The sequence below is a fragment of the Bison bison genome, unplaced genomic scaffold (genome assembly GCF_000754665.1).
Source record: "Bison bison bison isolate TAMUID 2011002044 unplaced genomic scaffold, Bison_UMD1.0 scf7180017864343, whole genome shotgun sequence".
Lineage (NCBI taxonomy): Eukaryota > Metazoa > Chordata > Mammalia > Artiodactyla > Bovidae > Bison > Bison bison.
The window spans coordinates 2985966-3006514 of record NW_011494915.1 but is presented as its reverse complement, the minus strand read 5'-3'; the positions used below and the strand labels follow the sequence as shown (position 1 = coordinate 3006514).

The 20549-nt window shown below is 46.8% G+C and overlaps 1 protein-coding gene across 1 annotated transcript in view; it reads left to right on the top strand.

Annotated features, from left to right (window-relative positions):
* Positions 1-20549, top strand: part of DOCK2 (dedicator of cytokinesis 2) — a 467146-nt gene that overhangs the window by 366034 nt on the left and 80563 nt on the right. Inside the window, exons 30-32 of the mRNA XM_010854580.1 lie at positions 428-506; positions 12948-13048; positions 13145-13203. Of these exons, the coding sequence (XP_010852882.1) occupies positions 428-506; positions 12948-13048; positions 13145-13203 (239 nt within the window). The remainder of the gene's footprint in view (positions 1-427; positions 507-12947; positions 13049-13144; positions 13204-20549) is intronic.

Sequence of the window (20549 nt, the reverse complement as noted above, 5' to 3'; positions counted from 1 at the left end):
CCCATTTATCAAAATGCTATCTTTAAAATATGGTTTGTGTGTATATGTCTAGGGAGACCTTTGAAATTCCATTCATCAACATGTCAAGGATGGTTTTCCCTAGATGATAGGATGGCTGGCGTGTTGTTTGTTTATTTTATTTGGGGGGAGGCAATTTTTCTTCCTATCTTTCTGGATGACATGAATTTTCTGCCACAAGCTTGTAACAGTTTGAACAAAAGACAATACACATTTTCTAAAGGAAGCCAGACAGGGCCAGGTAAACTCGGCCCCAGGTCCGCAGTGTGAGCAGATGCTAATACGGGTCGGCCGGCCTCTTCCTTCAGTCTCCGGGGCGCCCGCTGAAGGGCCTTCAGGCTGAAGCATGGGGGAGGGACATCTAGGGTAGCGTGCGCAGATGGCCTGCTGACCTTCTCCCCTCTTCCAGGGTCTTCCTGAGAGCTATCAACAAGTTTGCAGAAACCATGAACCAGAAATTCCTGGAAAACACGAACTTTGAGTTCCAGGTGAGTGTAAGGTGCTGCACATGCCTTGAACTGTCCTGGCAGGGCTGTTCCAGAGACCTGGCTGATGGCACATCCTGAAACACTTGGGAGCTATGCCTGTGCCTCGGGGGGTTTCCCCAGAGTGGTGCGGGTTTAGGGAGGGAAGGAAGTACTTAGCGTTTGGAACCCAGTGCTTGATTAAATAGTCATCAACTGAGGAGCATATGCAAATGTGACTGTATAATGTATCGTGCTAATGAAGAGACTTGCATTCATTCATTGTCAGAGTGTGTGTTACCTTTTAAAAATTTATCACTTTTTTTTTTTACTTTGTTATTCACCAGTACCTAGAAAAGCAGCCATTCTTAGATATTGAAAGATGAAACTCTGTGACTTTCTGATACCTCCAGAAATCACTTTTAGCACACAGACAAGACCAGGACCTCTGTGAGCTTCAGAGGTCCTGGGCAGGCAGAGCGACACATCTGCTCATGGCCCGGCAAGAAGAACCAGCTCTTCAAAGCCTTGTGGACAAGTCTGGGTTGCTATTTCTGGCTTGAGGTGTGCGAGAGAAGATCCTTAAAAGGGAATTTCCCCCTCCAGGGAAGCCCCTGATCCCCAGGATCTCTTCAAGCGCAAGCTTAGGGAATAGCCAGCAAACTGGGGCAACAGCTCTTTCTGCCAGCTCGTCTTGGGTGTTCAGTTCCTGTCTGGGCTCTGACCCACCGAGCAACCTCAGGCAAGGCCTGGACTGCATCCGTGTCTCAGCGGACTCTTGTGTAAAATTCTCATAACGCCTCCCTTGCTACTTTGAAGGGGTTTTTCCAGAATGGAAACATGCACTTGCTTGGGAAATTCACCTGTTAGGAAGGTCCCAGCAGTTCCTGATCCAACACTTCCTGCTCTAGGAGGCCTCCCTACCTGATCCTCTCTGAAGGGCCCCCACCGCCCCGTGGTCAGTGCGCATCGCCCCTTAGCCTCTGTAGTCTCTTCACTGCTTGCTGCTGCCTTTCTCATTTGCTTACGAGCCCATTCTCTTTCTTTCCTCTGGTAGAAAGTCAGTTTGGGAGTATGAAGCCACAGAGACTCTATGCTCTGTGTCTGGCACACAGTAGGACTCCCTGGGGAGGTGAATATTCCCTGAATATTCATTAGAAGGACTGATGCTAAAGCTGAAGCTCCAGTACTTTGGCCACCTGATGCAAAGTGCCAACTCATTGGAAAAGACCCTGATGCTGGGAAAGATTGAAGGCAGGAGGAGAAGGGAACAACAGAGGATGAGATGGTTGGATGGCGTCAGTGACTCAATGGGCATGAGTTTGAGCAGGCTCCAAAAGATAGTGAAGGACAGGGAAGCCTGGCGTGCTGCATTCCCATGGGATCACAAAAAGCTGGACACAACTGAATGACTGAACAACAACAACTGGGGAGGTGACACTTGGGCTGAGGTCTGTGAGATCCACTCTGCTAGCAGCACCAGCCTATAAATACTCAATAAATATTATCTTTGAATAATATTATCCTCATAGCTCAGTCGGTAAAGAATCTGCCTGCAATTCAGGAGACCTGGGTTCGATCCCTGGGTCAGGAAGATTCCCTGGAGAAGGAAATGGCAACCCACTCCAGTATTCTAGCCAAGAGAATCCCATGGACAGAGGAGCCTGGCGGGCTACATTTCACGGGGTCTCAAGAGTCGGACGCAACTTAGCAATGAAACCACCACCACATTATCTTTGAACACGATTCTCTCCCACTGCCTTGTATTTAAATCAGGCAACTGAACTAGAATGATAATGATGATAAAAGGAAGAGCTGCCCTTTTCTGACAGTGTTGGATGTGCAGGATCTCACACTTTCTGCCTTATCTTTCTCAGTCCTTCCGACTGCCCTACAAGGTAGTCACCATGGCTGTGATTTTCTCTGCTGGGGGTATGTGGGCACTGAGGCTCCCAGGCGATGAGCAGACAGCCTGTCACACAGCGTGTCAGTGCAGAGGTGGCCTGAACCCACAGCAGTGGCTGGCACCGGAGCCTGCAGATCACTGCGGGCACGGGCTAGAGCTGGAGCTTCACCCCTACACTGGGTTGATTGCTTGGCAGGGGCTGGGTGAGAGGTATAAATCTTTGACATGGAAACAAAACATGTCACTTTGGCTGTTTGAATCCGGAGAAGTATTTGATCCTCTTGCAAATATGGCCCAGATGCCTGCAGGCTCCAGTTATGAGCATGTGATCCGGGAAGTTAATAAGGCCATAGCTTTTTTGAAGGGGCAGCTTGGAACAGCACCCCTAGGGGCCGGCGGCAAGGCCACGTTTGTGCCATAAAACCACGGGCTGGTTTGCTCGTCTCTTTCCATGGGCGTTGGCAATGGCAGCCCCAGCCTGGGTTTCCTGACTCTGGCTCTCCTCCATGGTCTTAAGGGGATACTTTCCAAGAGAAGCTCAGATCCATGCCATTCTCTTAGGTTTATCCAGTTTTCCTGAAAGGAAATCTGCATCTGAAAGTTGTCCAGAGAAGTAGGGGCTTCATATATGGGAGGTTTGAGCTTAAGAGCTCTGTGACTTTAGGCAAATTACTGAATCTCTCTGTGCCTCACTGTCCTCCACATCAAGCGATGGCACTGACAGTAGCTGTGTTACTGGGTTGTTGAGAGGATTGAGTGAACTAATTCATGGAAAATACCTAGAACAATGCCAGGAACGTGGTGGCTGTTTAATAAGTATTAACTCCTTATAGTTACAGTAGTTATCATTTCGATGGCCGTGGTGATGGCGATGATGCTCCTAGACTTGTCAGGCTGGGGAACCCCTGCGTCAGTCCTCCGCAAACAGGACCGTAGGGAGGCCCCTTTCTGGTCACCACAACACTGCCTAGGACCGTCACACCCACGAGATCTGTAAACTGGAAAGTGGCCAACATTCCAAGGTGAAATAAGTCTCTTCCTAATGAGACTTCCATAGGTATTTATTGGGAAGCCCTCAAGAAGAGGACCATTCTTCAACCTTCGCTGTCCCACCTTCACCCCACGTGTGTGAGAATGGATCTGTTCTCTGTGCCCTGCTGGAACACGCCTTGTTTCCTTCTTACGGTTTCACTAATTATGCATTTAATATCAGCAGCAACAGCATCCATCGCTAAGTGCTGCTGGCCTGGGCAGCTGCTGTCCAGAGGAGGGGCAAGTGCAATTGGATTATCCTGAGTATCTTTTCCGAAACTGGGGTTTTATGCTTCAAAGGGCAAAAAGGCAGGAAGCTCTGGGTGCCATTCTGTAGGTGATGAGACCTGGAAATTACAAAAATGACATTTCCTGCTTGGGGCTAAAAAAATTTGCATTCCCAGGCATATTCAAGATACTGGGCCTTGACATTCACATCTCTTTGCCTGGTCAAGGAAGACCAAGAGAAGATTTCCAGTTTAACTCAGTGAGAATTTTTAAGAGCAGTGTTCATGAGTCCAGACTATTACAATAAGCTTTGAGAAATTCAGAAGCAAAGCAGAACATTGCTTTGCCCTCAAGGACCTTGGAGACTCAATAGCAGACTATAAATCCATCTTCTAGCATCCAAGCTTTTGAAGAAGATGACTAACTTTTGTTAGGCGTTGATGTAGGGCATTTTGACCCTTATCACAACCCTGTTAGGTTGGGAAATATCCATTTTACTGGTGAGTAAACTGAACTTCAGAGAAGTGATTGATTTTCCTATTAAAGGTCATCAACTATTAAGTGGGGCTGCTGGAATTCAACCCCAGTCTTTTCACTCTTCTGTACTATCTCTCAGAAATAGGGTGCCTTTTGGACCTAACAGACAGTTCTAGGTAGTTCCAGAAACACTGTCAGTTCATGTTAGCTCTTCCTGGCCCTCTAGATGTTAAAAACTCTGATTGGCCCAGGAATCAGTGGACCAGATGTGCTCTGTGGCTCCAGGTAAATATTTCCATCTTAGGCGAGTATCTGCTTGCTACTAAGACCATTCTCTCCACTTGGGAAGCTCTAATTGGCTCTGCCTTCATTAATTCCAGCCTTAGTCTTGAGGCATCTCTGGATCATCTGGGCAGCTAATATCTTGGGATCATTTTTGAACCTATACTGGAGACCCTGTGAAATGAAAACCTACCAGCATATCCCCAGCCACTGTGGAAGACTGAGGGCAGGCTTGGTCTCTCTAAGGGGCAGTGTAACCAGAGATGGCAAAAAATGAGAGAAGGAGCATGTGCAGCACTCACTGAAGCCCTGCAGAGGCCCAGAGCACTCCCCACAGGGAGGGCACCGCAGGACACCTCTTCCAGGCAGCAAGGTGGTCACGTGCTTGGTGACAGCTTCTGTGGCCCTGCCTGCTTAGCTTGAGGGCCACAGACAACCTCTAGGTGATGCTCCCAACCTGAATCTGTAATTGGAAACTTTCACTCCCAAAATTAATGGCATCTTCAGAATGGCCATGGCACCTGAGTCTTTCTACCACAGGGGAGGGTACAATGACTGTGTTTTAGCAACCCTGGGTATTGGGCCTTTATTTTTTTAATTAATAATTTGGGGTAAATAATAATTCAACGCCATTGAGAAAGAATCTTATAGGATCAAAGATTCTTGATGTCTCTGCTGTAAAGATATCTGATGAACCAGTGGATGAACCTCAGCCAGCAAAAAAGGCTAATGGGATATCAAGAAAGAAGAAGAAAAGCAATTTCAACAGAAGAGCAGAGTAGTTCAAGACTAGACCTTCTGGAGACACATACACTTGGATTCAAATGCCAGCTTCACCATTTTATAACTATGGAACCTTGGGCCAGTTCTTCAACCTCTCTGGGCCTCAATCTCCTGCTCTCTAAAAATGGGGAGAACCATAATACAAATAGCTTAGTTTCTGGGGAGGATTTAACAAGGACACATGCGTAAGTGCTGGGCTTATTAATGAATGCATTCAGTAAATATTTCCTGAGCGTATGCTGGGTTAGACATGATCTTAGTCACTGGATGTACAACAGAAGATAAAGAGATGAAGCTCTTGCTTGCATGATGCTTATATCTGGTAGAGGAGACAAAATAAATGATTGGGTTAGCCAAAGGTTTCGTTCAAGGTTTTCTGTACCGTGGTAAACCCGAATGAACTTTTTGGCCCCCACAATACTTCTGCTTAAGATATGTCCTGAATCCTGTGAACAGACTGAAATGAGGGTTAATTTACTTTAGTCCAAGCGAGCTGGGAAGACTTCCCCAGGAAGTGATTTTTGAACTGAGATCACAAAACTGGGTAGTAGTTTGCATGCTTTCTAAGTCACTTCAGTCATGTCTTATCCTACGCAACCCTATGGGCTGTAGTCTAGCAGGGTCCTTTGTCCATGGGCTTCTCCAGGCAGGAATTCTGGAGTGGGTTGCCATGCCCTCCTCCAGGGGATCTTCCCAACCCAGGGATCGGACCCATGTCTCTTACATCCCCTGCATTGGCAGGCGGGTTCTTTAGCTCTAGCACCATCTGGGATGCCCCCTTTAGATTCTGTTGAAAGAGAGAGGGTAGTTTGCCCATGACAAGGGAGCTGGTAACTGGATTGGAACTCTGGAAGGCAGCCTGATAGTATCTATGAAAACAAGCAACAAAGACAACAAACAGTAACAAAATCTGCACAGACCCTGGGCCTTCGCGGTTCCACCTCTAGGAACACATACTACCAAACAGTCTCTCGTGCATAAAGACGTATAAACAAGCATGTTGATTACAGCATGGATGCTAAAGAAGAAACAAGTTGCAGTCCAGCTAAATGTCTGTAAATAGGAGACTGGTTAAAATTGAAGTGCATTCTTAAAGCAGCAGACCATGCAGCAATAAAAGAGAATGAAGCAGATCTGTGTACGCTAATGTGGAAACATCTGCACGTAATACTGATGAGAGACAAAAGCAAAATAGAGCAGACTATTTAAAAAAAGATGTCTATACATATGTTTGTTCATACACAAAAAATTTTGGAAGGATAGCTGGTAAATTGTTAACAATATTGTCTTCTGGGGAATTAGACTTGGGTCCAAGGTAGGATGGAAAATAACTTTTACTATTTAACCTTTCAACCATTTAATTTTTTTACTGTATGCATACTACATTTATAATTTTTGAGAGTTAATTAAAATAGCTGGGTTCTAATTACACCCAACAGCAGTATGACTGGGTGGTTGTTTAATTTATCTGGATCTCACTGTTTACGTCTGTGAATAGAATTGGATCAGATGACCTGTAAATTTATCCCAGCTTTAACCTTCTATTGTCCTGTGGTTTCAAAATATGAAATTCCCAATCAGAAATCACCTTACTTCTTCCCCAGGGAAAAGGAACCTGTGTGTTTAGCCAGAGATTCTGTGGCTTCTCTGAGCCATCCAGCAGGGCTCTTAATAAAATGCCGCCAGGCAGCTCGGGGCAGGGAGGAAAGAAAAACCTGAAATCTTCTGAAACAACCGGAGAATCTCTCTAACAAAATGGAGATCAGTAAATAAATATTTTCTGGAGCACTGTATTCAAGCCATTGTGCGGAATTTGGCATTAAGGATACAAGTAAGTGGAAGCCAGGACCCTTGGTACTGGTGGGCCTTACAGAGGAGCCAGCACCACGGCCAGCACCAGCGTGCCATCGACAGCGTGCTGGTGGATGTCTCCAAGCACACACTGTTTCATCCAGCACTTATAACAACTTTTTATGGTAGTTACCATGATTTTTTCCATTTTATAAGTAAGAAAAATGAGGCTCAGAAAGGTCCAGTGACTAGCCAACAACAGCTCAGCCAGTAAGAGAGACTGGTGTTCATCCCCTCGTGTGAGGTGCTGATGCACACTCTGAACCACTGGACCATCACGTCATGGGAAGTGAGTGGAACACAAGTTCGCGTGCAAAATGGAATGAATCCACGTCTTTGGTTGCACCTACTCACACTACTCAAATCTGGAAGGGCTGAGCAGGCCTGATGAGTTCTGCCTTCTGGGAAGGCCTGGTGGAGGTGGTAGGTCTTGAGCTGGGCTCTGATGAAAGGATGAGACTTGGCTGCTGCAGGTGTGAGAACTACCATGAACAGTGCCATGGGGACCGAGATGCTCGTGCTGTATCTGTGAGTCTGAACAGACCAGTTCCTCCCCCTCCCTGGAATAGGCAGTTTGCTGCGGGAGAAAACATTGGAAACTGCCAGGAATGCCAGATTAGTTCATTTGGCTCTGACTCTTGAGGAGCAAGAGTCAGGAAGGTGCAGGGGGGAGGTGTCACGAGTGTCCAGCTGTGTCTAGTCACTGCCACTGCTCACTCCCAGGCCCTCCATGGAGCCACTGGCCAGGACAGCCTCCCCTCAGTCCCAGGGTCAGCCCCACGGAGCCTCATGGGCAGAACTGGAGGGGGCTATGGGCGAAACACTTGGGGATACCATTACTGCTTTTTTTCTTTTGAACTTCTTATTTTGTATTGAGGTGAGGCTGATTAACAATGTTATGATCATTTCAGATGAAAGGGGCTCAGCCATACATATACATATATCCGGGCTTCCCTGGTGGGTCAGTGGTGTCTTGATCTGCCTGCAATGCAGGAGCTACAGGAGTCTTGATCCCTGGGTCGGGAAGATCCCTGGAGGAGGGCACGGCAATCCACTCATGTTCTTGCCTGGAGAATCCCATGGACAGAGGACCCTGGCGGACTACAGTCCGTAGGGTACGGCTGTAGTGACAGTGTGCATGCCTGCATACCTGTACCCATTCTCCCCCAAACCTCCCTCCCATCCAGGCTAGGGGGCATAATTTCTGATCTACTGAGAAAAAGAAGCACTGGACCTATGGTCTCATGATTCACAAAGATCTTCAAGGAAGGAAATCAAAAGAAAATCAAGCGCAATCCTTAGTATGTATCCAAGAGAACCAAAAACACATGTTCACAAAAATTCATATGTAAATGTTCATAGCAGCATTATCCATAAAGGCCAAAGCTTAAGCTTAAGTGAAATTGTTCAGTCATGTCCAACTCTTTGTGACCCTACAGACTGTAGTCTGCCGGGCTCCTCTGTCCATGGGATTCTCTAGGCAAGAATACTGCAGTGGGCTGCCATTTCCTTCTCCAGAGGATCTTTCCAACTGAGGGATTGAACCTGCATATGTCCCACATTGCAGGCAGATTTTTACCCTCTGAGATACCAGGGAAGCCCTAAAAATTTTGCAATACCATGGACTATAGGAATTCTCCAAACCAGAATACTGGAGTGTGTAGCCTTTCCCTTTTCCAGGGGATCTTCCCAACTCAGGGGTTGAACCTAGGTCTCCCACATTGCAGGCAGATTCTTTACCAGCTGAGCCACAAGGGAAGCCCAAGAATGCTGGAGTAGGTAGCTGATCCCTTCTCCAACAGATCTTCCTGACCCCAGGAATCAAACCGGGGTCTCCTGCATTGCAGGCAGATTCTTTACCAATTGAGCTATCAGAGAAGCCCAAGAATATTTAATCTTCCTCCTGTAATTTTTTTCCAGTTTTAGAGTGAAGCTAAGTGAAAGTGGCTCAGATGTGTCCGACTCTTTGCAACCCCATGGGCCATATAGTCCATGGAATTCTCCAGGGCAGAATACTGGAGTGGGTAGCCTTTCCCTTCTCCAGGGGATCTTCCCAACCCAGGCATTGAATCCAGGCCCCCCACATTGCAGGCGAATTCCTTACCAGCTGAGCCACAAGGGAAGCCCAAGAATACTGGAGTGGGTAGCCTATCCTTTCTCCAGTGGGTCTTCCCGACCCAGGAATTGAACACAGATTCTTTACCAACTTTGCACACTTGATTCTTTACCAACTGAGCTATCAGGGAAGCCCTAAAAGCCAAAAGGTAGAAACAAACCAAATGTACATATTGGACAAACAAAATGTAGTTTATCTGTATATAGCGATACCCAGAATAGTATCCAGCAATAAACATAGATGAAGTACTGACACCTGTGACGATGTGGATGGACCCTGAAAACATCATGCTTAGTGACAGGAGCCGGACGTGAAAAGTCATATTTTATGACTCCATTTCTCTGAAATGGCAGAAGAGGCAGATCTACAGCAACTGAAGTAGCTTTGTGGTTGCCAGGGGCTGAGGGGGATGGAACAATGGCAGTGGTTGCTAATGGGTGGAAGGTTTCTTTGGGGGATGATGAAAGTGTTCTAAAATTAAATAGTAGTTGAAGCGACTTAGCAGCAGCAGCAGCAGTGATGATTTACTACCAGTAAATCTAGCAGTAAATCTACTAGTGAGTATGGTAAAACCCACTGAATGGTATACTTTTAAAAGTTAATGTTATGATATGTGAATTATATCTCAACTTTAAACAAAAAGAAAACCAGGAATAGGGGGACATAAAACATTTTTGAGGGACTAAGTCAGGTAGAATAGATGTAGAACTTACTAAGAAGTTTCATTAGGTTTGACATGTTTAGATGTTCTCAAACATGTTAGGTGTGAGATTTCTGGAATTTTTCTCAAAAGCAATACCAATTCAGCTCACTTTGTTACATATCTATTTCCTGTTGTATCCTGATTACTCTTTTGAAATCCCCTAAATTCAGGAATTTCTCACCCTAAAAAATAACCCATTCCATGCCCCACGACCAGGTTTTCCCTTTCCTTGGCTCGTGGTTTCATATCTTGGTCTAAAACAGGACGAGCTGTGAGCTCTGGGCTTGAGCAAACAAAGCAACACGTTGCCAGAACTTGCAAGTCATGGGGTCACCAGGAGGAAGGGCAGCTGGAGTGGCTGAGAGACACCCTGGTCCTCACTGTGTTTGGAGGCAGGGTTACTATGGAAACAGAAGAGCTTGAGATCTGATTCTCAGAGTGATGGGCCACCTTTGGAAGACTTTGAGGAAGGGAGGGATAGGATCTGGTCCTTCTGGGCTCTGTGTGCTGAGTTGATTTTGTGGGGGCCACAAGCCAGGAGGTCACTTCACTGCACCCCGGAAAGACTTGGTCTTTTGGACTCTGAGAAATAAAGTTTCAAGTAAAATAAGGAAAGCTATTCCCTCAACAGAGTATAAGCTGCATGAGGGCAGGAACTGCTGTCTGTGTAACCACTGCCCTAGCCCCACATGATGATACCTGGCCCATTGAAGATGTTCTGTAAATATGTGTCAGTATAGTCTCTGCTAAAGACAGACCACGGCATGTAGAAAGAGACCTGAGTATCAATCAGTAGTGAAAAAGTAAAGTGAAAGTGTTAGTCGCTCAGTCATGTCCAACTCTGTGACTCCATGGACTGTATCCCTCCAGGCTCCTCTGTCCGTGGAATTCTCCAGGCAAGAATACTGGAGTGGGTGGCCATTCCCTTCTCCAGGGCAGGGATCTTCCCAACCCAGGGATTGAACCTGGGTCTCCTGCATTGCAAGTGGATTCTTTACTATCTGAGCCACCAGGGAAGCCCCATCAATCAGTAAGCCTGGGTTTAAATCCCAGCTCTGCTGTATGTATAACAAGCTGTGTGACCTTAGGCAAAATACTTCACCCCTCTAAACCTTGTTCTTCTCATCTGTAAAATGAGTCTAATAATGGCTACCAGGTTCTGAGAGGTGGAGGGAGGGCTATGTGGGAAAGCGCCTGGCCCATGGTAAAACAAAGGGCTTGTTTTGCTTTTCTCTGAAACAGGAGCCACAAACCCATGTGAAAGTAACAACAGTAAGTGAAAGTGAAGTCGCTCAGTCCTGTCTGACTCTTTGCGACCCCATGGACTGTAGCCTATCAGGGTCCTCCATCCATGGGATTTTCCAGGCAAGAGTGCTGGAGTGGGTTACCATTTCCTTCTCCAGGGGATCTTCCCGACCCAGAAATCGAACCCGGGTCTCCCACATTGCAGGCAGATGCTTTACCGTCTGAGCCACCAGGGAAGCCAGCAGTAAGGACGTTACCAAAAGTACAGCTGCTTTTCACTTAGTCTTGGCCATTGGAAACCTCCAGTGAGCATCTTTGAGTGAAGGATGGCAGCCTCATTGGCAGGTGATTTCTCTAGCGGGTGTTACCCGTCCTCTTGCTAGTCAGCATTTAGAGGATGCTGGACATGTATGGGCTTCGTCCATCAAAGCTGTCCCCCACCTACTCCTTGTAATAATTGCCCTTGAGCACCAAAGGCACCAGGTTGTACTATTATTTGCTTTGGTACCAAAGAAGTCACCAGAATAATGAAAAGAATAATAAGGCTAACCAGAGCTTTGGCGCTCTTTCTGAGATCCACGCCCTTTAACCACATCATCTTTACCACAGTCCTCTGCAGTGGATACAGACGTAACCGCCTCTCCTTGCAGATGGGTTCACTGAGGCTCAGCAGTGCCTTGGTTTGAGTCTCAATCTCTCCGTTCCGTATCCTGCATCAATGACACTGTCACTTCTGCTAATCTTTGGAGCACTTTCCCTCTGCTGGACCAGTTCCACCGTGAGCAGGTGGAGTGGGTTCTAGTCTCTGCATTTAGCACCAAGAGATCATGTAAATGTTAAAATTATGGTAAGCCTACTTATCAGCTGGGCCTCAGTGGCCCTTGAACTCAGATGAGCATGAGAATCACCGGAGTGCTTGTGAACACACGGATTTCTGGGGTTGGATTTAGTAGGTCGGAGTGGGGCCAGAGAATCTCCATTTCTAACGAGTTCCTAGGTGATGTCGATGCTACTGGTCCAGGACCAAACTTCAAAACCATAGAGCTAAAGGGAAGGAGAAGGCGACATATCCTAAGGTGGAATAGGCGGCAGGCTGGTCCTGTGCTGCCAGCTGAATTAGGAAAGACCTCCAGAGACGCTATTGTTGCTGTTCAGTTGCTAAGTCATGTCCAGCTCTTTGTGAGCCCATGGACTGCAACACACCAGGCTTCCCCGTCCTCCAGTATCTCCTGGAGTTTGCTCAGGTTCATGTCCATTGAGTCAGTGATGCTATCTAACAGTCTCATCCTCTGCCGCCCCCTTCTCCTTTTGCCTTCAATCTTGCCCAGCATCAGGGTCTTTTCCAATGAGTTGGCTCTATGTACCAGAAGCTTCAGGTTTAGTATTAGTCCTTCCAGTGAATATTCAGGGTTGATTTCCTTTAGAATTGATCTGAGAGTCACTGAAATCCTTATCCCTTATTGCCCCCTAATTCTAGGGCAGAGAACCACCTCACCAGGACACCCAGCTGGGCTGAGTTATTCATTTTCCAGAAAAACAAAATGAAGCAAAACAACAGCAATAAAAAAAAAGAGCAGCCCTAAAATCTTTCTCCTTGCCCAAATCCTGTTGTCAGAGAGAGGATGTACATGGTCAGTGCCTAGAGAAATCCATCCATTGTCCTCCTTTGGCTGGAATGTTAATTTCACAGTCAGTGCCAGTTAGAAAATTGCAGTGCACAGAATTAAACTGGTTCTGCCTCTATCTTCTTCCATCTTCATAAATTATTCACATTACCCAGCGTTTAATGTGCTTCCCCACTTCAGCCCTCCCGATGACGGTTCTCCGTTCTTTCATTTACAGCTGTGGAACAACTATTTTCATCTGGCAGTGGCTTTTATCACTCAGGATTCTCTGCAGCTGGAGCAGTTCTCGCACGCCAAATACAACAAAATCCTGAATAAGTAGGTTGCATTTGGAGCTCCTGAAAAGGAGGGGGGAGGTTTGTGAGAATCTCTGAGGTGATGCCTGAAGCAGACATTTTTTTTTGTTTCTCCTAGGTATGGGGACATGAGACGGCTAATTGGCTTCTCCATCCGTGATATGTGGTACAAGCTTGGTGAGTAGGCAGAGGCATTCAGACAGACACATCTGCACATGCCAGGCTCCTTCTTGAAGACCATCTGTTAGAGGGCCATGGGGGTTTCAGCAGAGGAAGCTTGAAATAACAGTTTATCACTGTACACACCCCAGGTCCTTAATAAGTGCCTGATGAGAGAGAGTGCCCATCCCAACCTCCCACCCCCCAAAACAGCTGTGGATCTGCTTCTCCTTGACACCCCTGAGGGGTTAAGAAATCAAACTGGAATTTACAAGGAGAAGGAGCATGACTGCTGTGGGAATGCATGGCCTCCCTGTCACGTGTGCTTCCTGCTGACTGGTGTGCATTCTGCGTCCTGCTTCTTGTGTGATGTTGTGATCTACCACAGGCCCTCCAAACTCATGGGGGAGAATTGATCCTGTGGCAGATGAGGTTCTCCTGTGATATGATTTGAGCTGGAAGGTGACCCCAGAAGCTGTCCCTGCTTCAGTGAGCTACAGGAATCCTGAGCAAGCTGAGTGGTACCTATGGGAGGAAGGAAGGGGAGATGGAGTCAGCAAGACATTTATTGAGAGTCTGAGTCAGCCCTGTACAAGGAGATTTTATTTAATCATCACATCACCTCCTGCAAGATGGAAACATTTCCCCCTCATCTTATCGATCAGGGAACTCAGAGGGAAGGAGCTTGCTTGAGATGAAACAGTAGCAAGCCGCAGAGCTTGGTTTTGATTTCACGAGGATGGGGGCTGCACACCTTGCCCAAGGCCTGAATCCTGTCCATAAATCTGTGCAGAAAGGATGAATGGGTAGACGGATGAATAATTAGTAACAAGTAGTGAGCTCTTTTGCTTCCTATTTTGAGCATCCTCCTTGACTCTGCTGCTGAACTGCTCTGTGCTCGTCTTAGATGTGCTCTCTTCAATAGGGCACTTGCAGGACTCTGCCTGTCTCTTGGATTCAACCTAAATCACCTCCCCATACCTCTTAGTATCTATCAGTCCCATCTGACTTCCTGGACAGCTGTTCCTCGCCCTTCCCAGCAAGGTGCATTCATTGTCGGGAAAGCACGAGGCCATCTGTCTGGGCTCTGTGTTTGCTGGCAGCATTGCACTCAGGTCAAGAACACATGCTGGTAGCAGGGTTGTAGACTGGTTCCCAAAACTGAAGGGACAGCTGGGGATCGGGCCCAGAACAGACTCCGCCTCTGCTGGGGGCCTTGCCTTGTCATTTGCACGCTGTGAGGTGCAGAGCAGGGGCCCGAGTGACACTGGCCCAGCTTGGGGAGACAGCGCCATCTCCCAGGGTGTCTGTGAGGCTCGGAAGGGCAAGCACTGCGAGTGGGAAGCCAAGGAGGCCACACCCATGGAAGAGTTGTATCATCATTTTCACCCTGTTATGACAGTATCCTCCTTAGTTGTAACAACCAAAAATGTCTTTGCGTGCATGCTGTCATTTCAATCATGTCTGACTCTTTATGACCCTGTGGACTGTAGCCCTCCAGGCTCTTCTATCCATGGGATTCTCCAGGCAAAATTACTGGAGTGGGTTGCCATTCCCTTCACCAAGGGAATCTTCCTGACCCAGGGATCGAACCCGAGTCTCTCGCATTGCAGGCAGATTGTTCACCCTCTGAGCCACTAGACATTACCAAGTATCCTCTGTATGTGTACATGTGTGTGTGTACGTGTGTGTACGAAACTCCCCTCTTTTGCAAGCCATCACCAAAAGAAATGCCATCTCTGCCCTGTGTTTTTGGAACAGCATTTTTGTTTCTCTACTTTGGATAATGATAGAGATAAAAGAAACGTTTTGTGTGTCATTTACCACTACCGTGCCATAGGAAAAAAGTGCACAGTACAAGTGGCAGCCAGCATCTGGCCTCAGGGCAGGAGTCTGGGAGGGAGTCGTGGGGCTGCTGCAAACTGAGGCAGGTGCACCCCAGCTGGGAGGAGCAGTTGGTATCCTGCCTGGTAGGCTTCTGTCCTATTAGAATTCAAGGCTGACATTGTCACAGCTTCTAGTTTATCAAAAGAAGCCCGGAAACATAATTTTTAAATGCATTTTCTAATTTATTAATATTGGTGGTAACTAGTTGAAAGTTTTAAAAGCACCAAATGTGTCCAATGAAACAAGGGGCCCAGACTCAGTCTGCAGATGAGTTTGCCTTCCCTGCTTTGCAGCAGCAAAGACGAGGTAAAGCTGTGGTGGGCTTCCTCTCCCAGATCTACATCCCAAGTGTTGCCAGGATTGCAAAACAGGGATCTGTGCTTTGTTTGTTTCTGGTTCCTCCGCACAGCCTGCGCTTTTCTAAATGTCCTTCATTGCCGTTGTTTTGCACATAGAAGATTTTATTTAGATATAGATTGTTTTGGCAGGAGCTCCTGCGTTCCCAATTATGCTGATGAATGAAAAGATGTTACCAAATACTCTACCTGCTTAGAATCACAGAACATCAGAACTGGAAGGGTCCTTTAGAGAGCATATTGTCCAGCATTTTTCAAATGTTTATTTCTAGCTGAGGACCAATAAAAAGAATATACCCTGCTCAATACAGAAATTGGATGAAAGCCAAGCTGTTCTAATTGAAGTGGGATGGGGTGGGGTGGGGAGGGGTGGTGGGTAGAACTACTCTCCTGAGCTCCTATGGAGACCCCTGCAGAGTTTCTGGGAGAAACCCTGAAGCACTTCAGAGAAGAGTTTGAAGCTACAGGTCTGTCCAACCCACCGATTTACCAACAAGGAAACCGAGGCTCAGAGAGGCAGAGAGTGTGTGTCCAGCATCACAGAGTGGATGGGAGGTGGATTCAAGACAGGGAAGCCTGGCACGCTGTAGTCCATGGAGTTGCAAGGAGTCGGACATGCCTGAGCAGTGGAACAACGAACCCCAACAGGACAAGTATGCTGGTGTGTCTGTCCAGAGCGCCATGGACCCCTTGCTGTATGCAAGTACCTGTGGGGTGAATTAGCGGAATTCAAAGATATATTTGTTCAGGTTTGGGGGTTGCAAGAAAGAGATGCCGGCTGTGGCTGCCTTAATTGGAGAAGGCACTAATTGGAAGGGCAAGGGAAATGGGCTATGAAGGGTAGGATTAGAGCCACTCAAGGATCCAGGACAGGTGATGTGATGTTGCCTTTAGGATGTTCTATGCCTACATCACTCTGCTAAAGGTCCAGTCTCTAGGAGACACCTTTCTGTTGTTCTTCCTTGGGTGACCACTCCATCAATGCCCCCACCAAGCCTCCATCCATCAAGGGAAGCAGAGTTTCCCAAAGTAAAATGTTCATGGAGTTACGGAGAAATCGAACAAAGACACAGATGTCCGCTGTAGAAAACAAAAAGTAAAAAATTCTGTTGCAAGGATGGCCATCTCCTCATCTCTTAGCCTGGACTCCTTGGAAGAGGAAGGTGTATTGGCCTGAAGGGACTTTCCTGCTGCCTTCTCCTTGCCCATCTGCTTCAGGGATAGGGGAGCAGAAAGAGGAGGCAGAGTGAATGAATGGGTCCCCAGTCCCATCCTGCTTTGTCTTCGGCCAGATGCTGGCATCAGCAGGCTTTCTCAGCAAGCTAACGAGGTTAATCTGCTAATCCCAACCAGCACCGAGCACTGTGTGCATGGGGGACCACTGCAGTGAGGACACCGCATTGGGCAATGATGAGTGTTAAAGTGCAGCTTCTGAAACATCCAGCACAGAGTGAAGCGTGGACGCTGTCGGTGGCAAGCCTGGCTGAGTGCCACAAGATAGCCCTTCCTTCCTTCTTCCTGGCTGACCGATCCCTGATTTATTTTTTTTCGTGATCACAGTTTGTCCAGTTAACAATGATTTGTAGCTAGTGGTGGCCATGTGACCCACCCAGCTCTATCTGATGAGAATCAACAGAAATATACTTCTTGGGGTTTTGGGAAAAACTTTTTCCTAATTAAAATGAAAGGCAGGGCATAGCAGTGAGCATAGCACATTGTTTTGCTTGTAGTCTTTCCCTTTGTTCCTTTCTGGGAAAGAAGAAGATGCCTGGAGGTGCAGTGGCCACCCTGAAGCTGTGAAGAGTCGCACCCTAAGGATGGAGAAGCAGCTCTAGACTGACTGTCTTAAGGAGGAAAACTAAACAGAGCTTACTCAGTTTAGCTAAAGCCTGCTACTACCCTACCTGATGTATCATCTAATTCAGTGCCCTGATTTTATAGGCAAGGTCACTGAGGCCCAGAGAAGTACAAGGACATTCCCAAGGTCAACAGCAAATCAGTGACTCAGATGAGACAAAAGAGCCACTGAAGTCCAGTGTTCTTACTAATATTTTTTTTCCAGAATATGCAAAATATTTTCAAAGGATGGGAAATAGTAAACTATGTTTTCCAAAGACTACTGATAATGAGTAAATCATAATGCCTGTTAAGTTTTAAAATTTTGTTTTAATGCCCAAAGCAATCAGGGCTTCATCACCATGATCATCAGCATCATCATCTTCTTCTCATCAAGAATGATTTGAGCAGCCCTGTGATTATAAGATAGCTAATTGCAAAGATAATCTCAGGCTGGAAGACTATTCAAGGAAAAGTCTAGACAAGTGTGTTTGTGTGTGTGTGTGTGTGTGCACGCACGCTTTTGTGAGAGAAAATACATGCAAGGAGGCCTTAATAGAGAGAAGGATCTGTACCAGGATCCAGCCACTAAAGGGTTAATGCTATCTGTATGTTTGGATCCTGCATAATGCCAAATATAATGGACTTTCCCTGATAGTGTAGCATCGTAACATTTGATTTCCGCTAGGAGGGAAGCAATGCACATTTTGTGAAAATGACTTTGTACTTAACCAGCCCATGTTCGCTGGGGTTAATGCTGGTCTGCTGTGTTAACAGTCTTCATGGGAGAGAAAGATAAATTCCAGTGGCTGGCATCATGGCCTTACATGTGGGGAGGTCGCTCCCGGCAGAGCTGTGAGAGCAACTGAACCGTCACTTTTTCAGCATCTGTGGAGGGTCCGGCTCACTGCTAAACACAAGGGGAGGATGAGAGAGTTGGGGACATATAAGGCATGGTCCCTGCCCTCCCTGGAAAAGCCCACCATTGACCTCTACACACAGGATAAAATAAAAGCACATTCCTTAATGTGAAATGTGTGGTCGAGACTCAGAAGTTGAGGCAAAGAGGAGGAAAGCTGTACTGAGTCAATGGCTCTTGAGTTAGACCCCAGGGTGGTCAGAGCTGAAAGGGCAGCAACTATTCCAAGCAAACGACCAGCCTAAGCAAACGTGACTTCCTTGAGTTGGGGAGAAGCTGCTGGGCAGAAATAGGAAATGGGATTAGAAAGGCATCCATCCATCCACCCACCCATCCATCCATCCAACCAACCATCCATTTATTCATTTAGCAACAAATACTGAGCACTGTGACAGGCAGAATAGCCTACCAAAGGTGTCCAAGTCCTGACCCCAGCTCCTGTTCATAAATTACCTTACATGGCAAAGTGGACTTTTTAGGCATGATTAAGGATCTTGAAGATGGTAAGACTATCCTGGACTGTCCAGATGGACCAGAAGAAATTACAGGGACCTTAGAAGTGAAGAAAGGAGGCAGGGGAGTTGAAGAAAGATTAGAAAAAGCAATACTGTTGGCTTTGAAGATGGAGGAAGGGGCGGTGAGCCAAGGAATGCGGGCAGCCTCTAGAGGCTGGAGAAGGGAAGGAAGCGGTTTCTTCCTCAGACCCTCCAGAGAGAACTCAGCCCTGCTCACACTTGACTTTAGCCCAGAGAAACCCATTTCAGACTTCTTTTTTTTTTTTCCTATGTTTCATCCAGTTTATTTTCTTTTGTTAAATTTTATTTTATTTTTAAACTTTATATAATTGTAATAGTTTTGCCAAATATCAAAATGAATCCGCCACAGGTATACATGTGTTCCCCATCCTGAACCCTCCTCCCTCCTCCCTCCCCAGTGCACTAGCCCCAAGCATCCAGTATCGTGCATCGAACCTGGACTGGCATCTCGTTTCATACGTGATATTTTACATGTTTCAATGCCATTCTCCCAAATCTTCCCACCCTCTCCCTCTCCCACAGAGTCCATAAGACTGTTCTATACATCAGTGTCCAGAACCATAAGATTAGTTTGTGTTGTGCTAAGCCACTGCCTGTGGTGATTTATAACAGCAGCAACTGGAAATGAAGACAAGTAGCCTTATAGGTCAGGTACTGTGCTGGTGGCTGAGGCTGCAACCGAAGACAGCTGTAGTTAGAGACATAGCCCCCAACCTCACGGACTTGCACTGAATAGTAACATACTGATTGCTGAGCTATTTAATTATGTCTGTAAAGGAAAATAGCTGTAGAACAGAAGCTGGGGCACCCAGAGAGTGTATAAAGGACTCCTGCCTAATGAGTGAGCTCGAGGTGGCCTCGATGAAGACTGGGGGAGCTCTGAGCCCCAGAGCTGTGGTGTCCTAAGGAACTAGCCTGTGAGCCACCTGTCTAAATTTAAATGCTCTAGCATCCACGTTTTTTAAAAAGATTAAACTCAGTGAAATTATTGTTAACAATATATTTTATTTAACCCCATATTCCAAAGTGTTACCATTTCAACATATAACCAACATAAAACATTATTGAGATAGGTTACCTTTTTTGGTTTGTTTTCCAAAACTCTTTCTTTGAAATCTAGTGGGTTTTTTACACTTGCAGCACATCTCAACTTGGACTAGCCTAATTCCAGCTGCTCAAAGACACTATGGCCAAGTGGCCTCCATATTGGATAGAGAACAAGTAACGTTTGCTTGTGGGGCCAGTGGTGGTGGGACTCGGGTGGAGTGGGGTACAGGAGGGATGAGCATGGTGGGCAGCGCAGGGCGGGGTGCAGGCTGAGGGGAGGAGGCAGGGTGTGGAGATGGGGCTTCGGGCCAAATGGGCTTGCAGACCAAGGGGACCCATGCAAGGACTGTAGCTGTGGACAACATGATCAGACTGGTGTTGTCAGACCTCTTTGAGGAGAGATAAGAGCATGTTTCGATGGGATAGAGAAGGGTTTGGAGGCTGGTAATGTCAGCTGTGGGAGATAAGATACATCTGATCCAACCTCCTTCCGTGCCAGCCCTTTACTCCAGAAGTAAACGAACAAACTGACCAGCCTGAGACTTTCCTGAAAAGCCCCAGGGGCGCCATGGGGTCGGAACGCGGCTTCTTACATTGCTTTTCCCACAGCTCACCCTGGGCCGAGCTCGCGCTGCTCAGCATTGGCATCAGCACACTCAATATCAACGTTTGCTGAGCCTTTCTAACGAACCAGACCCTGTACGGAGCCCTTTGTTTTAAGCTTCTCAACAATTCTTCAGGCAGGGACTATGATTATATCTCCATTTAATAGATGAGATAATA